General features: G+C 43.2%; 1 protein-coding gene across 3 annotated transcripts in view; it reads left to right on the top strand.

Moving 5' to 3' along the window:
* Positions 1 to 2,138: 2,138 nt before the first annotated feature.
* The window catches only part of hells (helicase, lymphoid specific), a 62,415-nt gene continuing 50,279 nt past the window's right edge, over positions 2,139 to 14,274 (top strand). The window contains exons 1-6 of one of the 3 annotated variants that reach the window (XM_072557977.1): positions 2,139 to 2,264; positions 2,726 to 2,800; positions 6,396 to 6,511; positions 9,704 to 9,826; positions 12,197 to 12,256; positions 14,136 to 14,175. In XM_072557977.1, the coding sequence (XP_072414078.1) occupies positions 2,752 to 2,800; positions 6,396 to 6,511; positions 9,704 to 9,826; positions 12,197 to 12,256; positions 14,136 to 14,175 (388 nt within the window). In that variant the 5' untranslated portion in view covers positions 2,139 to 2,264; positions 2,726 to 2,751. Of the gene's footprint in view, positions 2,265 to 2,418; positions 2,536 to 2,725; positions 2,801 to 6,395; positions 6,512 to 9,703; positions 9,827 to 12,196; positions 12,257 to 14,135; positions 14,176 to 14,274 lie in introns of those variants that run through there. The other 2 variants (XM_072557976.1, XM_072557975.1) reach the window with 2 other exon arrangements.

Genomic DNA, 14,274 nt, shown 5'->3' with positions numbered 1-14,274 from the left:
ATTTATCCGGTTACTAGTCGTGTGCCACAAGGATCTGTTTTGGGACCACTGCTGTTTGTCATTTTCATACATGACTTAGACACAGGCATAGGTGGATGGATTAGGAACTTTTCAGACGACACTAAAGTCGGTGGAGTAGTGGACAGTGTGGAAGAGTGCTACAGGTTGCAGGGGGACTTGGATAAACTGCAGAATTGGGCTGAGAGGTGGCAAATGGAGGTCAATGCAGCTAAATGTGAGGTGATGCACTTTGGGAAGAATAACAGGAAGGCAGAGTACTGGGTCAATGGAAAGATTCTTGGTAGTGTGGATGTACAGAGGGATCTTGGAGTCCAAGTACATAGATCCCTGAAGGTTGCCATCCAGGTGGGTAGTGCTGTTAAGAAGGCTTTCACAACATCTTTCTGATAGGAAGGAGACCAGAATTGCATGCAATATTCCAACAGTGGTCTAACCAATGTCCTGTACAGCTGCAACATGACCTCCCAACTCCTGTACTCAATAAAGGCCGATAAAGGAAAGCATACCAAACACGTTCTTCACGATCGTATCTACCTGCGACTCTACTTTCAAGGAGCTATGAACCTGCACTCCAAGGTCTCTTTGTTCAGCAACACTCCTTAGGACCTTACCATTAAGTGTATAAGTCCTGCTAAGATTTGCTTTCCCAAAATGCAGCACCTCGCATTTATCTGAATTAAACTCCATCTGCCACTTCTCAGCCCATTGGCCCATCTGATCGAGATCCTGTTGTAATCTGAGGCAATCTGTTTCGCTGTCCATAATACCTCCAATTTTGGTGTCATTTGCAAACTTACTAACTATATCTCTTATGCTCACATCCATGTAGTATAAAGATATGATTTCATGTCCACAAGACTGCACATTTGTCACTACTATGAAGACCATCAATAACTAGGTTGATTGGTGCGGTAAAGGTCAAGTAGATTTTTTACTCTTGTATGCTCTATCACTACCAATCAGATGCCTAGTCTGACAGGTCTGTCCTTCAGGCCTCCATCTCACTCAGTAGTAGCAGAACAAAGCCACTCTTGGTAATGGGCACTTTGATGGACACAAATTTTATTGTGACCTTGTCAGCTTCAGTACTTCTTCTGTATGCTATTCAACATATTAATAGAAGTAAAGATTGTAAAATAATAGACAGGTGAGTATTGACACAAATGAATACTGCAAAGCCATTTGAGGAAACCACATGTCAGGAGTCACATGCAGGCCTGACAGGTTAATGTTGATCTTGTTTGGTGTACCTCATGTGCCTGTATGCTGTAACCTGTATGCTTTGCTCTGTCGAAACACCCTATGACCTGCTGGTGTTGGACTGGGGTATGCAAAGTTAAAAATCACACAGAACCAGGTTATAGTCTAACAGGTTTAATTGGAAGCAGTAGCTTTCGGAACGACGCTCCTTTAACCACCTGATGAAGGAGCAGCGCTCCGAAAGCTACTGCTTCCAATTAGACCTGTTAGACTATAACCTGGTGTTGTGTGATTGTTAACTTTATGACCTACATGTCCTTGTTTGCTACAATCTGGCCGTACTGGTCGCACAACTAAACTTTTCACTTTACTTAAGTACATGTAACACAATAAATCAAATCAAAATCAAAGACGCACAGAAGGACAGTTGTCAATTCCATCCTTGTCCACTCAGTTTCTATTTTGAGTTTTGTAAGTTCGGCGACCACAGCCTGCCCCATCCAGTTTGAATCTTCAGCAGTAATCACCTACAAACCGCCATACTGGTGCAGGGCCTCACACCGCCAACATCATCAACCCTGCCTCCGCTTCCGCCTCCCCCGCAAGGCCAACGTGCGTGCCTCCTCCGTTGCCAGGCCAACGTGCGCGCCCCCACCCCTCCCCCGCAAGGCCAACGTGCGCGCCCCCACCCCTCCCCCGCAAGGCCAACGTGCGTGCCTCCTCCGTTGCCAGGCCAACGTGCGTGCCCCCACCCCTCCCACCCCTCCCCCCCCCGCAAGGCTAACGTGCGTGCCTCCTCCTCTGTTGCCAGGCCAGCGTGCGTGCCCCCACCCCTCCCCCCGCAAGGCTAACGTGCGTGCCTCCTCCGTTACCAGGCCAACGTGCGTGCCCCCACCCCTCCCCCCCCCCGCAAGGCTAACGTGCGTGCCTCCTCCTCTGTTGCCAGGCCAGCGTGCGCGCTCCGGCAACACATGGTTTTGTAACTGGGATTTTCCATGTGGTCGAAAGAAACGGGGGGGGCCGCGAGGGTCGTGCGAATGAATGTAAGTCACACAAACCGACATCCTGGCGGAAGGAGCGAGGTCGTGAATTTACCTTTGATAATATGAAAGTGATTTTAGTGATGTGCATGATAAATCTGGGCAGGTCCCACTGGACTGTCAGGGGGACTCCATCCCCCCTGGAACCTGAGCTCCTCAGGTGGATCAGGCCGAAACGTTGGCGCGAAAATATTCCCGGCACCGAGGGACCGAGAGAGTAAGAGCCGGAGAGGGGGGAGGTAGAGATAGTGGGTGTGAGGATCCAGGCTGACTGGTGAGGCCGGTTCGGGTTGTTCCTTTGGGGCTGAATGGCCGAGTGAGGAGGGTAGCCCAGCCCCAGGAACACATCGCCTCCCCCCCCTCCCCCTCTCTCTCTCTGGTCCTTTTCTTCCTTGACCCTCTACCCTCCGTTCCCGGTGTGTGTCGGTTTCTAGTTTAACATTCCCGTTTCACTGTCTTTGAAGGTGAACCAAACAGTTGTTGTCTGGAAATGAACCTCAGCGCGGAGCAGAAGCTGTTGGACCCCAGTTCAGCCCCGGGTAGGTTGAGTGGCACTCCGAAAAGTGTCTACCTTTTATCTTTGCAGTGACACCTCCATCTGTGGGTTGTTTTTGCTGTAAAATTCAGTCAGCAACGCTGGTCGCAGCTTTCTGTGTACAGGCCACAAGTTGCCAATTTATCGTTTTCAGACAGGATCCTTGGATAAGTTAATGTAATTCTGAACTGAATACTGATTGGCTGACTGCTCTGCAACACTAAAATCAGAGTGCTTCAGTCTATGTTGCCTGTTAATTAGTTTGGCCACATTTGGGTAGATCAGCATACTGTTGTGAAGAGAGCAGTGTTAAGTACTGTATGTTCACTTTAAATTCTACTTCCCCCTCTGAATTGTCAATTGGGATTAAGTTCAGCACCTTTTCAATTTTAATATTTTTATCCTAGGTTGCAGATCTCTTTCCATCTCTAGCTTTCACCACACTTGCAGCACTCCTGCGCTCTCTGCTTTACTCTGGTCCTGGCCACCTTGTTTGTTCCGAAACGTCGATTCTCCTGCTCCTCAGATGCTGCCTGACCTGCTGTGCTTTTCCAGCACCACACTCAACTCTGATCTCCAGCATCTGCAGTCCTCACTTTCTCTGCCTTGTTTGTCCCTGCTGGCCCTATTATGTCTACTGTGCCCTATCTGTTTGTCTGTCTCTCTCCTCCTCCTTTATAATTCATTTTAAAACTTTGATTTTAAAAAAATGAGTAACTTTGTCACTTATATAACTAGATTAAATTTCGTATTACTTACTCATTGGAAATGTTTCAGGGTGCTTACTTTTTGGTGCAGCTTGTGCCTATACAGAGCCTCTTTTTGTGATTGATTGTTTTAATGTATTCTATTAGATTGGTGTTGATTACAAACTTCACATTATGTTGATGTTGAAATGTTTCCTGACATTCTGAAATAGCTGGTAATTATTTGTTGTCTCTAAAGAGTTTTTTTGTCTCTTTACAATAGGTACAAATGAGTCACCTTTAAATTATGACATGCAGTGAACTTTTTCTCCATACTGGTCTTTTTTTCAGTACTAAAGGTGTTACTGCTGGTTAATGGGGCACTTTTTTCTTTCTGTTTTTGAGTGCTAAGCAATCCTAGTTCAGTTTGGATGAAATTGTTGATTATTCTGCCAATTAGGCAAGTCTTTTTTTAGTGCAACAATCATCACTAGCCTTCTAGTACAAAAGACAAAATCTTTTCAGTTTTGCCTTTTGTTCTGACAGCTTTCCCCTTTTCATTTGCTTCAAACTATCATCCTTCAATTGTGGAGGAAAATCCTTGACTTGAAAGGTTGACTCTTTCTGTCTCCATGTATGCTGCCAGACCTGGATATTTTTTCTGGCATTTCCTGCTTTTATTAATGTTCAGCACAAACTGTTTACAGGAGGAATCACTGAACTAGGCAATAAATTGATGATAGTTGAGAATTGTGGTGCTAGAAAAACGCAGCAGGCCAGGCAGCATCCGAGGAGCAGGAGAATCGACATTTCGGGTATAAGCCCTTCAGGAATCATCATAAATTGATGATACCCATGATCAGAATTCACTGCTTTATTGGCAGGCCCTGGTGGAAACCAGTTGGCAGGTAACTGTTTTGCCTCTACAAATGGTACAGATCAACAAGATGTGGAATAAAGTCAGAAAAATTTGGAGAATTAAAACAAATTGCTGGATAAATGTCTGAACTGAAGAAGAGTCACCTGGACCTGAAGTGTTACTCTGACTACTCTCCACAGATATACTGCCAGAATCTGAGGTTTTTCCAGCACACTTTGTTTTGTTTCTGATAGTTTTAATGTATAGTATCCCTACTGTGTGGAAACAGGCCCTTCCAGCCTAGCAAATCCACACTGACTCTCTGAAATGTATCCCACCTAGACCTATTTTACTCTACATTTACCCTTGATTAATACACCTAACCTACCCATCCCTGACACTACTGTCAATTTAGCATGGCCAATTCACCTAATCTGCACATCTTTGGATTGTGGGAGGAAACTGGAGCATCTGGACGAAACCCACGCAGGCGCAGGGAGAATGTGCAAACTACACACAGACAGTTATTAACTGCTGTAGAAACAGCTGATCTGGCCATATTGAAGAAGAAATAGTGAAGGAAAACAGTCAATGTTTTCAATTGAATGATGTCCTTCTTTGAAACTGATAAAAGTTATAAATGTGCTTTTTAATCTCTCAAAAGGGGTGGAGTTGGAGTGGATGTATGGTGCACAGGGTAAATGGAATACAAGACAATGTCTGAGAAATATTGGGAGTTAAGAGATCAAAGCTGTCAGAACAAAAGGCAAAGAGTAACAGTGGAGAAGCAGTATATGATGGGTCAGTGTTAATGTTAAAAACAGAATAACGGTCAGCTCTGGTTGAAAGAAGTAATATGAAACATACAGGCAGTGGGCAGGAAGTGAACTGTTGAAATTAGCACTGAGTCCAGAAGACTGGTGCTGAGGTAGAAAAAAAGTGCTGTTTCTCCAGCTGGAATTGGGCTACAGGCTGTTGGGCTACTGTGAGGCTTTGCCTTTGTGTGGGAACTTTGAGTATCCTAATTGCGTAGTCATTCTTGTGTAAATTGAGCGAATGATCATTGATGGACTTCAGAAGTTGTTCTTTTGTTCCCTTTATGGAAGAGTGTGCAATTGCTTATTGTGATGAACCCCCCCGCCCCCGGCATTCCTTTCCCTGCAAAGTTGAGTATAATATGGTATCTCAGGCCATTCAACAGAATCAAACTGGGAATTCTTTAATTTTTTTTAATCGTTTTTTTAAATTTGTGTGTGCAGGTGTGAGACGCAAGGTGTACGAAGCAATGTCCTTCACAAAAAAGGCAATGCTGTGTGATCAAACAGTGAAGGGGAGGGCAGGGACTAAATCAAAATAGAGTTGGAGGGGGAAATAATGCACTCCACTCCCTGCGGCTCCCACCTCTCCCTGAACAACTCCAGGTTGGTGGAGACCGCATGCTCCTTCACCAAGGACACCTGGGCTCTAACTTATCAAACTGGGAATTCTTTTTTTTTTGTTTTTTTTTCTGCCCTTCACATCAAAGGGCAATGCTATCCCCTCTTTATTTATTTTTAAAAAAAATTTTTTTAATTAAACCCCCACACTACCGCCTAAGTGCGGTAGTGCTTATTTTTTTCCCCTGCACCCATGGTGTGTGTGTGTAGGTGCGAGACACAGTGAAAGACACAAAGTGCATGAATCTTTATTCAATTTCCACCACCAGGAAGATAGGAAAACACCCGAGTAGCCAGTGACAAGCACTGCCCTTCACATCAAAGGGCAATGCTGTGTGATCAAAACAGTGAAGGGGAGGGTAAGGACTAAATCAAAATAGAGTTGGAGGGGGAAATAATGCACTCCACTCCCTGCGGCTCCCACCTCTCCCTGAACAACTCCAGGTTGTTGGTGGAGACCGCATGCTCCTTCACCAAGGACACCTGGGCTCTAACTTATCAAACTGGGAATTCTTTATTATGCGTGGCTTGGGAGCTCATTTACAGTGACTTTATTGAGCAACAGGTAGGGTATTTGTATTCAATTAAATCAGTGCTCTGGCCTTTGTTTCCTTTCAGAGTCTAGTGAGATGGCTGAGCCTGAAGTAAATGAGATCATAACAGCCAGTATGTTGGAAGAGGAAAGGCAACTGGAGAAAGAAGGACAGGAGGAGGAGAGAAAGCTGATGCAACAGGTTTGTTTACGTTACAGTAGTCTGCGGCTGTGGTTGCTGCAGCAAAGCTGTGTAGAATTCATAGTCTTGCAGCACAGGCTTTTTTAACCCAGCAGGTCTGCTGCTTGTGCTGCACACAGGACTGCTCCCTTTAAACTCATTCCATCCCATAATGTAACTGCTATGTTTGGGGAGTGAAGATTGAAATGAAATGGTATTTATGATATTGGAAGTTTAAGTTCAGAAATACAAACTAAGTTGGATTTCTTTCCTCTGAAGTAGACTGTAAATTGAAATGTTCACAAATATAACAGCAAGACCATGATATTAATAAGCAGGACAGTTGAGATAATGTCTGGAAAGAAAATTTACGCATTAACCATTGAAGTGAGATGCTAACATCTACTTTCCTTCAACTGGTGAGTCAGTATTCTGAAGGAACCATAACAAACACAAAACGTACTCTAAGAACTTGCTCATTACCACGAGTGATTCAGTAGTATCACAACTGACTAAGCTGGCTGAGTTCTATAGGACTGACTGAGAGAATCAAGTAACCAGGACTCATGTCACCAATCTGCCTAACAGTGCATTCGTCCTCCACCATATTGGTGGGAGTAATCATAGCAGAGTCCCGGTGAAGTTGAAAACCTGAGGGCACAATCTATCACTTTGCTGTGGCACTACCACCATGCTAACTGGGACAGGTTCAACACAGATCTGGGAATCCACAACACCATGTAGTCCAGCAGATGAATTATATTTGACTGCAGTCTGTATCCTTTTGTAATTATTCATATCTCTCATTATACCTTTATTGTCAAGCCACGGAAATAACCCTGGTTTCATTGAAAGTGCAGGAAGGCATGTTGTCATCAGGCATATCTAAAAAGGTGCCAGTTAAGATATGACACAGGACTACATGCATGCTAAACTATGGAAGTAAACTGGCAAGAGGCTGGAAAGATTTGTACACCTTGTGTCTTTCACAGTGTCTCACATTTGCGCACACACACAACATGAGTGCTGGGGAAAATATAAAGAAAAAAGGAAAAACATAAACAGGAGTGTCAGGGGTTCTGTTCATACTGAGAGCTGCCTCTGAGGGAGTTGGATCAGTGTGGAGTAAAAGAAAAGAGGCTGGAAGCACACAGCGAGCTAGGTAGTATCAGGAACATAGAATAATACAGTGCAGTACAGGCCCTCCAGCCCTTGATATTGCGCCAACCTGTGAAACCAATCTGAAGCTCATGTAACCTACACTATTCTATTCTCATTCATATGCCTATCCGATGACCATTTAAATGCCCTTAAAGTTGGTGAGCCTACTATTGTTTCAGGCAGTGTGTTCCATGCCCCTACTACTCTCTGAGTAAAGAAATTACCTCTGATATCTGTCTTATATCTATCACCTCTCAATTTAAATCCATGTCCCCTCGTGTTAGCCATCACCATCCGAGGACAAAAGGCTCTCACTCTCCACCCTATTTAACCCTCAGATTATCTTACATGTCTCAATTAAGTCACCTCTCAACCTTCTTCTCTCTAACAAAAACAGCCTGAAGTCCCTCAGCCTTTCATCATAAGACCTTCTCTCCATTCAAGGAAGCATCTGAGTAAATCTCCTCTGAACCTTTTCCAAAGTTTCCACATCCTTCCAGAAGTGTACACAATACTCCAAATGTGGTTTCGAAACTCAATCCCTCTACCAATATAAGCTAACACACCATGTGCCTTCTTAACAACCCTACCAACTTTCAAGGATCTCTTTGTTCAGCTACACTATAAAGAATCTTGCCATTAACCCAGTACTCTGCATTCCTGTTACTCTTTCCAAAGTGAATCACCTCACACTTTTCCGCATTAAGCTCCATTTGTCACCTCTCAGCCCATCTCTGTGGCTTATCTATGTCCCTCTGTAACCTACAACATCCTTTGTCACTATCCACAACTCTACTGACCTTAGTGTCATCCGCAAATTTACTAACCTCTACTAACTTCTACGCCCTCATCCATCCAGGTCACTTATAAAAATGACAAACAGCAGGGGCCCCAAAATAGATCCTTGCTGTACACCACTAGTAACTGAACTATAGGATGAATATTTCCCATCAACCACCACCCTGTGTCTTCTTTCAGCTAGCCAATTTCTGATCCAAACCGCTAAATCACCCCCAATCCCATGCCTTTGTATTGTATGCAATAACCTAGTGTGGGGAACCTTATCAAACACCTTACTGAAGTCCACATACACCGCATCAACTGTTTTACCCTTATTTCACCTGTTTAGTCACCTCAGAAAACTCAATAAGGTTTGTGACGCACAACCTACTCTTCACAAAACGGTGTTGACTATCCCTAATCAACTTATTCTTTCCTCGATGATTATAAATCCTATCTCTTATAACCCTTTCCAACACTTTACCCACAACCAAAGTAAAATTCACTGGTCTGTAATTTCCAGGGTTGTCTCTACTCCTTTTCTTGAACAAGGGAGCAACATTTGCTATCCTCCAGTCTTCTGGCACTATTCCTGTAGACAATGATGACATAAAGATCAAAGCAATCTCCTCCCTGGCTTCCTAGAGAATCCTAGGATAAATCCCATCCAGCCCAGGGGATTTAGCAATTTTGGAAAATGTAAAAATAGATAATAACTTATGCACCTCAATCCCATTGGAGGTGGAGAAGTCAACGTTTTGGGTGTAATCCTTCTTGAGGACTCAGCTATAGAAGACCATGTGACTTCACAGTCAGTAGATCAGATCGAAGTGCTACGTCCTGGCAATAGTTCTGAGAAGTGATAATTAAACAGCTTCCTAGAGGACAAGACTCCATGGAAACCCCCATCTCCAAATAATAGTGGTAATGAGATGGCAGTGCAAAGGTTTGTCTTACGATCATCAGCCAGAAGTGTCAATCCTTCTAAATTCTCACATCCTTAGATGCCAATCTTTAGACAATTCTTAATATCATAGGAAACAAAATGAAATGATGAAGACTGCAAAGCATATGGGACCTGACCACGTCTCTGATTTTAGTGTGATATGTATATATTTCTGCTTTGGTTGAATGGGTGCGAGAATGAAATTACTCATTTGTACTCAAAGGGTTACTATTCTAAAAAATATTAGGAGCTAATAGAAACAAGAAATAAATTGCAGTATAGATTAGTATTTCAAATATCTGAAGTGACTCAATTTTATTTTCCAGGCCAAAATGTTTTGGGAAAAGGACTCGCGTGAAATGCGTTATAAGCGATTACAGCACTTACTGGAGAAGAGTAACATCTATTCCAAGTTCTTGTTGACTAAGATGGAACAACAGCAGCTGGAGGTAGCTTCTCTGTCTATATTTGGTTCCTTTTGGAGGCAACGGTATGGTGGGCAGTTGTCTAGAGCCAGTCAAAACTCAACAGGTCAGGCAGCGTCTGAGGCAGGAGTGTCAATGTTTCAGGCATAAGCTGCTCATCAGGAATGTGAGGGGGAAGGGGGCTGAGAGATAAATAGGAGGGTGGGGTGAAGGTAGGTGGATGGCAACTCTGACTTTCCAGCATCTGCAGTTCTCACTTTTTCCTAGAGCTGGTCAGCCAAGGATGAATAGTGAAAATTGGATTATTGATTGCAATGTGTTTTATTTTCATGTCATAGCCTGGTAGGCTTGGTATATATTTCTGGCTTTTTGTTTGTGTTCAAATAACCTTCGAAGGCACTACCCTCTTCCACCTTGCAAGAGATTAAATGCTAGGTGGAGATTATATCAGAGGAGAGTTACTGGAAGGTGATGAAATGGGTTGCTTAAGGTCCACAATCTGGTAGGGGCTGTATAGATTAAGGGTCTCACATGATTTAATCTACCATGTAAACTACTTTTGTTCTGTGCTGTCCTAAACAGAATTATGTATTCATTCCATTATGGAGTCATAGAGATATGCAGCACGGAAGTAGACCCTTCAGTCTAACCCGTCCATGCCAATCAGATATCCTATCTTAATCTAGTCCCATTTGCCAGCATTTGGTCCATGTCTCTCTAAACCCTTACTATTCATATACCCATCCTGATGCCTTTTAAATGCTATAATCGTACCAGCCTCCACCACTTCCTCTGGCAGCTCATTCTATACACGCATCACCCTCTGTGTGAAAAAGTTGCCCCTTAGGTCCCTTTTATATCTTTCCCCTCTTACCCTAAACCTATGCCCTCTAGTTCTGGACACCCCACCCCAGGGAAAAGACCTTATCTATCTGTTTATCCTATCCATGCACCTCATGATTTTATAAACCTCTGTAAGGTCACCCCTCAGCCTCTGACGCTCCAAGGAAAACAGCCCCAACCTCTCCCTATAGCTCAAATATTCCAACCCTGGCAACATCCTTAAGTCTTTTCTGAGCCCTTTCAAGTTTCACAGCATCCTTCTGATAGGAAAGAGACCAGAATTGCATGCACTATTTCAAAAGTGGCCTAACCAATGTCCTGTACAGCCGCAACATGACCTCCCAACTCCTGTACTCAATGCTCTGACCAATAAAGGAAAGCTTACCAAATTTCTTCTTCACTATCCTATCTACCTGCGACTCTATTTTCAAGGAACTATGAAACTGCATTCCAAGGTCACTTTGTTCAGCAACACTGCCCCAGGACCTTTACAGTAAGTGTATAAGTCCAGCTCTGATTTGCTTTTCCAAGATGCAGGATCTCTCATTCATCTAAATTAAACTCCATCTGCCACTCCTCAGCTCATTGGCCCATCTGATCAAGATCCCATTGTACTCTGAGATAGCCTTCTTTGCTGCCCACTACACCTCCAATTTTGGTGTCATCTGCAAACTTACTAACTATACCTCCTGTGTTCATATCCAAATCATTTCCATAAATAAAGTAGTGGACTCAGCACCAATTCTTGTGGCATTCCATTGGTCACAGGCCTCCAGTCTGAAAAACAATCCTCCACCACCTCCTCTGTCTTCTACCTTTTGAGCCAGTTCTGTGTCTAAATGGCTAGTTCTCCTTGTATTCCATGAGATCTAGCCTTACTAACTAGTCTACCATGAGGAATCTTGTCGAACACCTTACTGAAGTCCTGTTACCTGCCTCATAACTATTTCAGTTTGAAACTTTAAACTTGAAAGATTTTGCTACATCAGGTTGAAAGTTTAGGGCTACAATTTTTTTTGATGGTTTGTCTAATCAATCTGAATGATGACATAGTAATGATTTTGTTGCCTTTTAATCTTTGGGGAATAAAGACATTGCCTGCAATGACTTGGAGTCATTCAAACCAGTTCTCTGAGTTAGATAGTACGAGGTGAGACAGTTGGTTTTATACCCCCTTGTATATGCAGGGCAGTAATCAGTTATCACTCCTTTTACCTACTGCTTATTCAGTGATGATTGCTTAAAAGTGTAAGGTTTGGCAAAGAGGTATGATCTGACAGAACTAAATTCAGTCCAGGACTATCAGACTTCAGGATTGCACTTCGGGTCACTTTGTGGCTAACTGTAAGCAGGAGACTGGTTTCAGCACAGGATGAAGAAAAGATAGGATATCCTTTCTTTCCAAGGGCCAATTGCTGAAATCTTACCCTGGATGGTAGAGTGGATTTGTCTGTGATGTTAGTATTTTTAAATTGTGGTTGAATACTCAAGATAAAATACCTTCTTTGATGCACTAGATTACCAAATAGTTGATGTCTTTGTTTTTAACAGGAGCAGCAAAGAAAAGCAAAACTCGAAAAAAAGAGAAAACTGCTGGCTTCAACTCAAGTGGTAATAGATTGAAAGCTTTACGTTGGGAATTATTGTAGTTGAGTGCTATGGAAAGGTTCTTATAATATATACTGTCACAGATAAACCTTTAAGAAACAGTCATCAAATCTACTGCATTTTTTAATTGATCAACTCCACTTGTCCTCTATTTTTCAATTCAATTTCCCTCTTGCACTCAACCTTAATTACTTCATTGGACTCCTTTTATTTGTTAAGTGACCTCCCTGGCAATTCCCTAATTTCTTTGACAATAACAAATGCTGGAGATTACAGCAAGCCAGACAACATTTGTGGAGAGAGAGCAAGCTAACATTTTCAGCCTAGATTAGTCTTCATCAGAGTTGAAGTGAAGTGTAAGGGGGGATAGGATTTATGCTAAAGAGTCGAAGAGTGTTGTGCTGGAAAAGCACAGTCAGCCAGCCAGCATCTGAGGAGCAGGAGAATCGATGTTTTGAACATAAGCTCTGCATCAGGAATGATCTCCAGCATCTGCAGTCCTCACTTTCTCCTAGGATTTATGCTATAGCTTTTGGAAGGTGTGGTTAAGAAGAGTTCAGGTTAAGTGATTTGGAGGTAGTGATTAGATTAGATTCCCTACAGTGTGGAAACAGGCCCTTCGGCCCCACAAGTCCACCCCGACCCTCTGAAGAGTAACCCACCCAGATCCATTTCCCTCTGACTAATGGGCAGTTTAGCATGGCCAATTCACTTGGCCTGCACATCTTCGGACTGTGGAAGGGAACCAGAGCACCTGGAGGAAACCCATGCAGACACAGGGAGCGAACTCCACACAGCCAGTTGCCCGAGGGTCGAATCGCACCTGGGTCCCTGGTTGTATGAGGCAGCAGTGCTAACCACTGAGCCACCGTGCTGCCCCGTGGGTGTAACATGCTGGTGAAGAAAAGATGTTGATAGTTCAGACTAAGTTAGAATAGTGTGTCTCCCAGAGTTGAAAGCACAGTAAGTGGGATTTTTTTGGGGGGGTAGCGGGAGTGGGGGAGGGGGAACATGCTAACAAGGTAAAAGAAAGAGAAGAACTCCAAATTAAGTCCATAAGGCTGTAAAGTGCCTAGTCTGAGTTTATGCTGAGACTCACTGGTATACTACAACATACTGAGGACAGACCTGTGTTAAAATGACCCGGTATGGGGGAAATGGGGGTCTCCCAGTATGTGTAGTTTTGTTGTTTTCAGTACAGCATCTCATCTTTAGACTAGGCACTTTACAACCTTGTGGACGTAATATTGAGTGGAAGACTTCTTAAATTGTTTAGCTTGCTATCATTTGTTGTCCTCCCCCACCCCACCCCACTGGCTGTCACGTCTGGCGGGAGACACATACCATTGTTCTGCCATTCTCACATTCCGATCATTTAACCTGAACTATCAACATCTTTTCTTTACCAGCTCTAAGCACTCACTACCCTCTACCTCAACCCTCACTTCTCACATCAAAACTATAGTTGCAATGCTGTTCTGCCCACACTGCTTCAACTCTGAAGAGTCATCCAGATTCAGCGTTATCTTGCTGACTCCATGGATGCTGTCTGACCCGCTGTGATCTCCAGCATGTGCAGTAATTTGTTCCTCCCTAAAATACTTTCTTCTGCTTCATTTCCTAATTGTTAATTTGCATCTTTTGATATTTTGAAGCCTTTATCACAAGGACAGAGTATGGCTGACGTTTGGCATGATGCAAAGGGAATTTGTTCAGTTGTTGCAAGGTTTGGGGGATTTCCATTTTTTTAAAATTACTGGGTGAAATTTAATGCTGGTGTTGAATTTGTAAAGCTTTTAAGAAATTGTGACGTATTAATTAAATTTCCAGAGTGAGATTTCTAATAAAACCATGAATTTAACACTACTTTGTTCGTGCCCAGGTGAAAGGGGACAACCAGTCAGTACAAGAAACTGAAACAGGTATACATTTGTTTTAAACTGTCTTGTGAAATAACTTTGAATATTTGACAATCAATTAAAAAGTCATTTGTGGGATATGGGTGTCGCTGGCTGGCATTT

This window comes from Chiloscyllium punctatum, chromosome 38 (assembly GCF_047496795.1).
Source record: "Chiloscyllium punctatum isolate Juve2018m chromosome 38, sChiPun1.3, whole genome shotgun sequence".
Taxonomy (NCBI): Eukaryota; Metazoa; Chordata; class Chondrichthyes; order Orectolobiformes; family Hemiscylliidae; genus Chiloscyllium; species Chiloscyllium punctatum.
This window is presented reverse-complemented; position numbering and strand designations above follow the sequence as displayed.